We start from the raw sequence: 12,060 nt of genomic DNA, 5'->3' as shown, positions 1-12,060 counted from the left end.
ATGTTCTCAGCTGTCTTCCAGTAGGGCCCTGTTGTCAGTTTGTGGAAAGAGCAACCCCATTGTCTTGGCAGCAGCCTAGGTTGTTTGGGATTGTCTATGGGACCCTTTAAGGCAACCCCTTTTGTCAACTGGATAAAACCCAGTCCCTGGTACTGGAAATTTTGTTTGGTGATGGCCATTCAGGACTCCATCATTATTTGGAGACTTCATTAGATGACCTTTATGTATTTTATAGAGTTTCCACTGAAGTAGATTTCTATATCACCTCAATTCTAGCTCTCTTTCTACTCATTCCCCACTACAGTTCTGTCCTCCCTCCCTCTCCCCACTGATCCTCACATTTGAATCTATTCCCCTGCCTCCAGTCCACTATAAAATCTATTCTCTTTCCACCTCCCAGGGAGATCCAGATGTCTCCCCTCCTTCCCCCAGCCCCTTCTTCTATACATAACCTCTCTGGCTCTATGGATTGCAGCTTGGTTATCACTTACTTAACAGCCTGAGTCACAGCCATTAGGCATAAGAACCAACTGGAAGTGGCATGGCTTTTTGAAACCTTAAAAGCTCACCTCCAGTGACATATCTCCTCCATCAAGGGCACACCTCCTAATCTTTTTTGAATAGTTCTAAGAACTGGGGACCAAATATTCAACCAAATAAGCTCATGGGGCCATACTCATTCAAACCACCACACTGAATAACAAATTCCAAAGATGAGGCATGAGTCCAGAGGAGAGATGGTGATGGTTTGAAGGGGAAAGAGTGTTGTGTAGGTAGATGGAGAGCTGAAAAGCATTTACTTAAGGATCGAGCAGTTCTGCAAAGGGATAATGAAAAACAAGAATGCAGAACTTGTTAGAATGATACGGGCAACAAACATGAGAAAAGTAATGTGAAGTACTCCAAACTAATGGACTGATCAAACTTCATTTTGTGATACTGAAATTTCTCATGAATTTTCTCTTTTTGGTCTCTTACCTAAGCTTTTTCCTTTACAATTTTTCTTTTCTCCCTCACCCCTCACCCCTTTCCCCATTTCATTTGTTACATATTTCTTACTGTGCACAATTCTTTCCTAGTATCTGAAATAGTAGAATTAGTATGTGGGCATTTGGCTCTAAATCTGCCTTAGTTGGGGACCCAGCTTTATAATAGCAGCAAATTTATAAGCTCTTGCTAAATTATCACAGTAATATGGTTAACTTAAAAATATTAGACTCACATCATCTTTTCATAATTTCTTAGGTCAAATTCTTAGGTTTGGGTTAGGTTAGAGCTTTCAAGCTGGTAGGGTCCTGTGAGAAATGACAAGTGTGTTCACGTCCCCACTGAGTACAGCTGTATTCCAATATCTTATCTCTCCTTTGTGCTCTTACAGCTTATTAGCTACGTCTCAGCTGTAGAGTTTGCATCTGCCACAAGAGGATTATCTTTTCAGAAGGTTATTATTTTCTAGTTTTCATTGTACAATCTCATGTCTTACTCTCAAAAAAATGTTAGTTATGGTAATCCAAAATGACTTTGACAAACTACAAGTTAGTACACCAGTAATCTATCAGAGTAAGGTTAATAAAGCAGTGTCAAGATGCTTAATAATTAATTGTCACTTAAATATGTCTTAAAAAGGATTGCATCTCAACCTAATGCTAGACATTTTTTTGTGTGTGTGTTTTTTTTGAAGGGAACATCCTTCTGTGTTAGAATTGTCCATGTTTCCGTATCCAGATTTCTTCACCAAGGCGGATAAGAAATTGGAAGAAGTCATTGACCATCATGTAAGACTGACTTTTTTAATTAAAAAATGAATATAATTACATTATTTTCACTCTACCTTACTTCCCTCCAATTCTATCCCTACTCTTCTTCAAATTCATAGCCTGTATTTACTTAGTTGTTGATATATATGCATATATATCTAAATATATAAGTACAGCCTGCTCAGTCTGTATAACATTAAGTATAAGTACATGATCTCAGGGCCAAATACTTTGTACTGGTATTAGATAAATGATTTTGGGCCCCTTCTCCAGGGAAGACTATTTTCCCCAATCTTAGCATTTGTTAATAACCTGTTTTTGTTGTTGTTGTTGTTGTTTTTTAAACTAGGGTTAAAAGCTTATGATATTTTCCCTTTTGTATCAGCATGCCTTATAGTGTCATCCCTGTTTAGATCTTGCTTAGGTAGCCATGTTGATGAGACTTCATGGGTATAACTTCTCAGACATTCTAGAAACAATATTCATTCTCCTATCAAATCACATAGACTAGCAGAGTGGATTAGAAACAGGTTCCTTCCTTTTACTGATTCTGGGAAGTATATCTTGTCTTCAAAGATGGACACTGGCTTAGCGTCAAAAACTGAACATAGATCTTCCAAGCGACCAGGACCAAGACGAAGCCAGACATTGTTATCAGAATATTCGACAAAATAGACTTCAAACCAAATCCAGTACAACTAGATCTACACTTACAGATTAATTATGAAAAAAAAATAGTGATTCTACTAGTCCCATCTCTCCATTAGGAAGTTCAACAGAGAAACATCAAAGGACACAATGGATCGAATGGACCCAACAGACATCAATACCCTACCTCCTAGGTAGCTGGGCAGGGGAACACTGGAATTCAATGACACTGTAGATCATCTTAGCATACATCTACAGAACATTCTACTCAAACATCACAAAATACACATCCTTAGTAGCACATGTGACATACTTTGACTAAAATCAACCACATATTAGGACACAAAGCAAATCTCAAGAGATATGGGAAATTGAAATAACTCCTTTTATTCCATGTGACCACAGTGTAATTAGACTGCAACTCCGCAGTGAGAGAAACGATGGAGCATACACACACTCACAGAGAGTAAAGAATACACCACTGGATTATAAAGGGATGAAAAGTAAAACTCTGGAATTGTATAAATATGAATATACAAAGCCTGTGAATGCAGTGCTAAGAGAGAAATCTTAAAGCTCTGAGAGAGAGAGAGAGAGAGAGAGAGAGAGAGAGAGAGAGAGAGAGAGAAAGAGAAAGAGAAAGAGAAAGAGAGGGGGAGAGAGAGAGAGAGCACGCGAGCGTGCAGAGGAGAATTCTGAAATCAATGACCTAATGTACCTTAAGGCTGAACAAAACAAAACAAAAAATCAAATCCAAATCATTGGATACAAATAAATAGTAAGATCAGGGCATAAATTAGTGGAATAAAAATGAAGCAAATAAAAAAAATCACTAAAACAAAAAGTTGGGTTTTTTTTTTAGAAGATAAATAATTGGAAAAATCTCAGATAAAAACACCAGACTAAAGAGAGAAAGGATCCATATCAGTAAAATTAGAGATGAAAAGGAAGACATTATAAGATACCAATGAAAACCAGAAAATCATGAAGAAATACTTTAAAATTTTATATTCCACCGAATTGGAAAATCCAAATGAATTTCTAGATAGGTATGACCTATCAAAACTAAACCAATATGAAATAAATAAGACAAACAGACTTGCAACAAATATAAACATAGAAATTATAGTTAAAATATCTCAATTTTATAAAATAATGATCCCTAAAGGGAATTTAGTTCAATCAGATCTTCTAAGAACTAGGACCAATACTTCTCAGATTATTATGCCAAATAGAAAATGAAAGAAAACTTTCAAACTCTTTTTAAAGGACCAGCATTATTCTAATCCTAAAACAAGAGAAAGACATACCAAGAAAATAAAATTACAGACCAATCTCTAATAAACACAGACTGAAAAATTCTCAGTAAAATACTTGCCACCTAAATTTAAGAACATAAAGAAACCATTCATCTTGATCAAGTTTACTTCACTACTCACATACAGTTTCAACAGATGGAAATCAACATAACTCATCCACACAGTATCAATGACAGAAATCACATGGCCATCTTAATAGATATAAAAAAGGCCTTTGACAAAACCATACATCCACCCCTTCATAATAAAAGCTATGGAGAGCCTAGGCATTAGGGAGCACATCTCAACTAAATAAAGGCAACATTTGGAACACATGTAGCAGATGTCATGCTTAAATGGAGAACTTGAAGCATCCCTACAAGGACAAGGCAGGAGTGCCCAGTTTTTCATGACTATTCAATATATATTTGGATCAATTATTTCCAAAAGGATCAAAGACCCCAATGTTAGATCTGAAATTCTGAAATTATTAGAGGATAATGTAGGAAGTACACTTAAAGATAGGGACAGGCCTTTCAAATAGGACTCCATTCAGGGACTAAGGCTAACAACCGACAAATAGAAACTCATGGCATTACGAAGAGTCTACACTGCAAAGGAAGCCTGCAAAATAGGGGAAGCCCTATGCCAGCTCTATACCTGATAGAAAATTAGAATGTAGAATCTACAACGAGCTTAAAATCTAAATATCAAGTAAACGAATGACCTACTTAGCAAATAGTTTAAGGGACCGAAGGTAGCGTTCTCCAAAGAAGAAACACGGATGACTAATAAACACTTTAAAAAAATGTTTACCATCCTTAGCCACCAGAAAATTAAATTCAAAGTGGTTTGATATTTTATCACACACAGTCAGAAGGACTATTATTAGAGAAATAACGAAGTATGAACACTGGTACGGACAATGAAAACGAACTCCTTTAGTCCCTGTCAGTGGGAGTGTAAACTGGTGCCTCCCCTGTGGGAATCAGTGCTCATAGTCCTCAGAAAGCTCAAAATGATGCTGCTGTATAGCCCAGCTCTACCCTTCCTGGGCATATAGCTAATAGTCTTTATACCCCTCTATGGACACTTCTTCCTTCCACGTTTATTGCTGCTCTAATCACAGTAGCAAGGAAATGGAATCAGCTTAGATGCCCGTCAGCGAATGAATGGATGGTGACATCATATGGTTTAAACATGTAAACATATCAAGTTGGAACTCATCTGGAGTTTTCCTACCTGCTAAATAGACTTAATAGCGCTATAAAGGCTATTTTAGGGGGAAAGTTAACAACAGTGTTATTCTGCTATGAATTCCATGAGCTATAATGATCTGTGCCCTCTAACGCATTAGTGGTATGATAGTTACGTGAACAACCAACCATTTTCTGATTGGAACTAAGACCTGTCTCATGGAGAAGAATACATTCCTGGTAGTCAACCTGGTTAAGAGCCAATGGCTGGGCAGGTCGTAGACCACAGGGAAAACCTTATGTTTTGCCAAGTGCACATAAAGTACTTGTGTTTATTTACATATATTAGTGCTGCACTCAACCTTCTTACTACACTGGGCAGGGGCTGATAAAGCAACTCATAACTGGTCAAACTGCCAACAACAGGAGATGGAGTGTTCAGGGCAACCACATCAGCCCTTCAAGGTCAAGAGAACATTGTTGAAGATGATCAGACACAGTGCCAATATTAGCAGATTGTGGGGAGATCAGCCCCGATAGATACACCTACATCATGGCTCCTACATCTTTGGCCTAGGGAAGGTTGCAGAAGAGGAGAAGAATGAAGATTGTAGGAGCCATAATGCCAGAAAGTTTCCTGGGAAATTATCTCCTAGATATGAATACTGCATAAACAAGACCAGAACAATAACAATATAACGGAAATGTTAACAAGAAAGGAGAAGATTCTGTGGGATTTCCCACCCTTAGGCAAAGAACTTCAGGCCACTAAATATTGCCAATGGAAGAGGAATCAGCCTCATCCATTGTTGGTTATCCAATGAAAAGTGACCACCCTTAAAACCATATATGTACACACAACAAAAATGAAGTCAATGTGTTGCTTTTAATAAATCTTTTTTTAAAAGATTTATTTATTTAATATTATAAGTACACTGTAGCTGTCTCCAGACACACCAGAAGAGGGCATCAGATCTCATTACAGATAGTTGTGAGCCATGTGTGGTTGCTGGGATTTGAGGTTAGGACCTCTGGAAGAGCAATCAGTGTTCTTAACCACTGAGCCATCTCTCCAACCCCAGCATGCTGTATTTATATACTTGTGCATACACACACACACAAGCATATATGTATGTAATATTAATAAAAAGAGTTGAGAGTAGAGTGGAGACATAGGAGGGATTTGAGAGATGGTATCCCAGAGGGATGAAAGTGTGTGTGTGTGTGTGTGTGTGTGTGTGTGTGTGTGTGTGTGTGGTGGAGTGATGTAATCTCTTATAAATAAAAATAATATAAGAACTTAAAAAATAAGAGAACTAGAGGATAAGGAGATGCACAGGAAAAAATGTCTTCTGGCCATGTCACAGGTATTAAACTCATGTTGCCATGGTTGCCTGCACAAGACTTACATGAGATTGGGCACATTTCATTATGCGTAGGGAAGTAGTCTCTCTACGTCCTCTCAGATCCTTGAGGGACTACTGGCTGCTGATAATCATTGAGTCAGGATGTCAGGTTCTCTAGTTGGCTATCCTCCAATAAACTGCCTTTGCTCTAGTAAACAAGTTCTGACCCACACTTGGGCAAGAGTCTGGTTAAACTCAGAAGGTTACACACAAAATGTAGACTTGAAGTCAGGGTGGGAGAACTTATTGAGGAGGAGGGAAGAGACAGAATGAGGCGGGAATGAGGTTTAGTTAACAACGACTGAAATTGATGTAATTGTATGAGACAGGCAAACAACAAAAACTTCAAAGGCTAAAAATAAACTGTAAGACTTATGAGAAAAAAGTATCTGTTGCTATTGAACATTACAAATTGGTAAATTAAATGATTTTCAGGTTTTGCACATCATGAATGTTTTTGCTACAATTTCCTGTACATTTCATCCAATATATTATTTTCTGAGAAACTGAATATTTAATGTTGATGTTCAGGTAACACCTCAAGGAACATGACAGTAACTTATTTCCTGTAGTATTAAAATCGAATCAGGTCTGTTATAATTAAGCCCTAGTTTTGCCTCCTAATCCCAGGCTCTCAGAATTTACAAGTACATTGGCCAAATAGCTAGGCTCTTCTCTGACTAGATATAACTTAAAATATCCCATTTATTCTAGCCTACGTTCTGCAACATGGCTGGTTACATGGGCCTAGGTACTGTATGTAACTTGTCACATCTTTTTGGCAACTCTTCTACCTTCTCCTCCCACAGAATTCTTTTTCTATTTCCCATTTCTATTTCCTGCCTAAGCCATAGACCTTTTAATTGACAGGTAATGTATCCATACAATACACAAGATATTCTCTCTACAAATCTCCCTTTTAGTCCAATAAAAGGCTCTTTTTCTTTCAAATGTAACAATTATGAAAAGTATAAGGCATGATTATATATTTACAATGTCCAGTCCATTTATATTTGGCAATTTAAATGTAGTGTTCTATCTTCTGTCCTGTCTTGGGGAAGTTCAGAGTTCTGTATCTAAATCACTATCTTAACCTGTATTACAATTCTAAAAATATCTTCTTAAATCCTCAACAATTTAAGCTTAGAGTAAGACTATGACTATATAGTCTTCAACCCTATCAGAGACCTGAGAAGGAAGTAAATATTACTTCAGTTTGTAGGAAATGCAAGGACGCAGCTCCCAGAAATTATAGAAATGACAGAAACAACTGACTGCCTTGACAGTCCCCAATATTCTCTATAAAACTGGAGCACCTATCCTCAGCCTTCTGGTCCCAAATATCTAACAGACCTTTTAAGAATCAGGAATTATGAAGGATTTGCTGGCCCCATCTTGGCAGAACTTGCAAATTGACTTCTCTGTATTAGTTTGTCCTTTCTGAACAGCATTCTGTCTGCAGATAAAGTTAGGGCATTCTCTTACACAGTGGCTAGCTTGCCACAATTGAAGCAACCCCATATGGGGGTCTTTTGATGTTTATCATCTTCTTCCAAGTTGAATGGGGTGCTGCCAGGAGCTGATATGTCTCAATGTCAGGAAACCCTTAAATTAAAAAAAAATCTTTAAATGTCATATTCTTTGCATCTCTGAGATTTTTGAAGGCCATCTATTCATAGCACATCTGAATAAGCAAACATTACCTGTCTCCCAGCCACCTATTATCTGTACAACACAGGATGTACATTTAAATGTTGATCCAAGACTAGTAATTTGATATGACCATGAGTTTGACTATCTGACTCTTAACTTGCATTGCTTAATTATTTTAAACAGTTTGTAATAGCAGTCATTAAAGAACTGGGACTGAACCTTGTATTCTAAGATGAGTTGTATGGGTATAACAACTATATAAAAGTTAAAACATACAAATATGTTATAATAAATTAATTTTAAATCTGTATCAATATACAAAATTGTATCAGTGTAAGAGAATGTAACTTCAATTTTGCATCAACATGTAAAGATCTCTACCAATGTAGATTATGGCTATAAAATTCTTTTGTTTAAGAGTAGATTTAAGGGGTTGGGGATTTAGCTCAGTGGTAGAGCACTTGCCTGGCAAGCGCAAGGCCTTGGGTTTGGTCCCCAGCTCCGAAAAAAAGAAAAAAAAGAGTAGATTTAATAATCCATCCCTATTTGTCAAATTTCTTATAATATTACTATATTCTCCTTTCTCTATTCAACACCCTTCCCTTTACTTAAGAAAGAAAGGATGGGGAAGAGAAAAGGAAAGAGAGAAATCCCTGAGTCTAAGCTCCCTAATTCATTTCCTTCCTGTCCAAGACCTTAATTATTTGTAAAGCATTCCCTAAAATGACAATATATCTATAATTCATAAAATGACCAAAACCATCCACCCCAACTTAAGGGACTGGAATGACAGCTTTCTTATAATTGCCTTCTGCTGAATTGGAGTAAAGTATTCCTGTTTGGGGGCCCGAAAGGAAATTGAAAAAATTTTATGTTGAGAAAGTTCAGGACCGTCCCGCCTGGAACAGTCGGAAAGGCTGGATGAACCAAGGTCATCTGGGATTAGCAGTCCTTTCTGAAGCTGTTCTAGAAATGAATCTCTTGAAAGAGCATCAGTTGAGTCAGGATCAGTCAGGGAGCTGGAACAGCAGGTCATTTCATCATCACCGAGGGTGAGTGTTGTTAGGGCTGCTCTCTTGGTGTTTCGTTTCATAATATATAAACCTCATAACCATTATTTAGTTCTATAACAGATCAGTTAAAGATGAACTTTTGCTCCTAGTTTGAGCAGGTGAAAGACTGTCTTTGTTTAGGAGCGAGTTTGATCATATAACCATATTGTGATATAAATCTTCATACGTGCTGTACAGAAGGATGGTACAGAAGGATTCATAATCTAGAGGACTCTGTAACCAACAGAATCCATTGGCTATGGGAAGCTGAAGTTCTGGCCAGAGGCATTTTTATGTCTCAGTCAGTGAGCGCTGATCCTACGTAGAGGGATCAGCAAATCATGTTACCTGTCCTGCTTGGTCTTGTTGACCTCTTTCTTTTTATCTGTAGCCAAGATCTTCAGGGGGCCTTCCTCAATCAAATCTGATCCTTATTACTTTGGAAGGGGTCCAAAGCCTTTTCTTCTTTTCTGTTAACACAAATACAGAGCCTCTCTCCCACAATAACATGTGCTTGGTGCAGCAACCCAAAGCCATCAAAAGTATAGATTGATTCAATTCAGCAGCCTCTAGTTTTGTTTAGGTATGCTCTATTTTGACCTCTCTCATAGAGGATTTGTAATGCCATTATAACCACCAAACTTATAACCACCTTCATCTTGATAATTAAAACAACTTAAAACAATTTACGTTTATTTATTGAGTTAGAGTTTCTCTGTGTAGCCCAAGCTGACCTGGATTTGTATGAAGATGAGACCAGCCTCAGGTTCACAACAAACCTGGCTATCCTTGCCTTTGTCTACTAAGCACTGAGATCAAAGGCCTGGATTTACTCATTCATTCAAGTATCTTTAAAAACATTTATTATATCAATCTCCATTTATTTCTCCCTTCTTTGGGGATTAATATCTCTGTAAATATATTTATATCTATGTCTGTGTCTGTGTCTATGTCTATGTATTCTTTGTACTCCCAGATGTCCCACCTCTGCCTAAGCCATAGACTTCTTAATTGACAGGTGATGCATCCATACAATACACAGGATGTTCTCTCCACACAGGTCATCTACTATATACATATATACTACGCTTCAGTTTTAGTGTTTACTCACATGAGTATTTAAACATTTTGAAAAACTCTACTCTTGTAGTAAGGTTGCATGGCATGCTGTGAGTGTTAAGCTGAGGGTGACAGACAAACACAAAAAACAAAACAATGAAACATTGCAGGTGGGAGTCTTAGGGGTTTCCAGCAGATCATGGCTGGAGTGACTCTACACCAAATAGTCCACTTAGTTTGAAGAGGGCTTACTACTACTCCTTACACCCATTTCCTCTGTCAACTGTGTTAGAAAAGGGTAAGTTGCCCCTGGTGTTTAGTGCTTCCCCATCCTTAGTTCCAAAAGTAATTACACCTTCTTAGCTTTCTTCATGTCAGAACTCCCGTCTGCTACAGTGCAGAACTGCATGGCCGGTAATTTCAGGTCTAACCTTACTAGTATTAAGACTGAACCCTTTACTTTGGGATTGTATGCTCTATACAGTTTCTTTTTCCTTCAGCTATACCTTTCATTTCATAATGCTGTCATGGGAATACAAGCATTGAACCTGACAGAAAATACACTGGGATGTAGAAAGAAACCTTTCTTCCTTCCTTTCTTTCTTTCTTTCTTTCTTTCTTTCTTTCTTTCTTTCTTCCTTCCTTCCTTCCTTCCTTCCTTCCTTCCTTCCTTTCTTCCTTTCTTTCTTTTTTTTTTTTTTTTTCAGAGCTGGGGACCGAACCCAGGGCCTTGCGCTTGCTAGGCAAGCACTCTACCATTGAGCCAAATCCCCAACCCTGCAGTCTTCAAATATGCTAGAGTAGAAGAAACTTGAGGGACACCCCTGCAAACAGTAAGAGGAGAACGACTATAGCAGTGGGCATCTGAAAAGCTATTTTGACATGTGCTTTCTCCATGGAAAAGTAATATGTGAATGAATTATTCTCTCTGTCATAGTGGCAAAAAGATATGGAGACCCTAAAGCAAATAGAAGCCGTGTGTGAGGCCCAAAATCGGAAGGACGAAGAGGAAAAGGAGAAGATTCGCTTTCAAGAAATTATGAAGCAGAGAGAAAGGAAACTGAACAAACAAACCAAACCCTATGAAATAACTCCGTCAGAAAAAAAAGAGTGACCCAGAAAAAAAATGTGGGTTCTGCCAGCCGGAATCCAGCGCTGCAACAAACGCCAAGTGAGCTCGGCGTAGAGGAGCTTTCTTAGCGTCAGCCTGCTGCAGCCATTTTAAAAAAGAAGTTGCTATCTTGGTACCCGTTAGTAGTCACAGCATAGTCTTAAATTAACAGCCAACTCTTCATCACACGTAGGTGAAGTGGTTTCGCCAGCTACACCCATTCTTCCCTCAGCGGTCCTCCCCTTGCTCTAGGATCGCTCTTCCAACCACTCTAAGCTTTGACATTCTCTGCACTGTGAGAAGAAAGTGAAACGAAGCCTGATTAACGAGTCAGGACATGAGGTGGGGGTGTGTGCGAGAATTTTTCTTTAGAGCGAGAGTGAACACGGGATTGAGCCCCTAGAATCATTCCTATTTGAATAAAGAAATTAGGATGGCTCTGGAATCTGTATTTTATCGTCGGAATTTGAAGAACTAAACCCCACTTGATAAATGGCGGTACATAAGCAAGTCCAGAAAGGCAAGTCCCCAAGGTCAGCGTGATGTTTGAGGGATGGCCAAAGACACCCCTGAGTGACAGCCGTTTGTGTTTGCCACATGAGCTTATGAGACTGGGTTTGAAGGAGCCCAGAAAGATTGGTACTAACCGCTCAAGGCAGTCACCCCACCAGGAATTATTTTATAAACGGTATTTCATTTCACCTGAGATCCTCAACCCATGGGCAAGGATGAAAGGGTGGAGCCCTTATGGTGCCTGAGGCTCCTTTTTGAAGATACAGATAATATATTTTTAAATTTCACTTCAACTCACACATGTGGTTTGGTAATACTCAAGAGGCAAGTACTTTATTAGGGACGTCAAATGTGATACAGGTCAGAG

At 38.3% G+C, this 12,060-nt stretch overlaps 1 protein-coding gene across 1 annotated transcript in view; it reads left to right on the top strand.

Annotated features, from left to right (window-relative positions):
• Positions 1 to 11,618, top strand: part of Tmem232 (transmembrane protein 232) — a 228,059-nt gene extending 216,441 nt beyond the window's left edge. The window contains exons 12-13 of the mRNA NM_001270390.2: positions 1,682 to 1,775; positions 11,007 to 11,618. Coding sequence (NP_001257319.1) covers positions 1,682 to 1,775; positions 11,007 to 11,183 — 271 coding nt within the window. The 3' untranslated portion in view covers positions 11,184 to 11,618. The remainder of the gene's footprint in view (positions 1 to 1,681; positions 1,776 to 11,006) is intronic.
• Positions 11,619 to 12,060: the final 442 nt, after the last annotated feature.

The sequence above is a fragment of the Rattus norvegicus genome, chromosome 9, assembly GCF_036323735.1.
Source record: "Rattus norvegicus strain BN/NHsdMcwi chromosome 9, GRCr8, whole genome shotgun sequence".
Lineage (NCBI taxonomy): Eukaryota > Metazoa > Chordata > Mammalia > Rodentia > Muridae > Rattus > Rattus norvegicus.
This window is presented reverse-complemented; position numbering and strand designations above follow the sequence as displayed.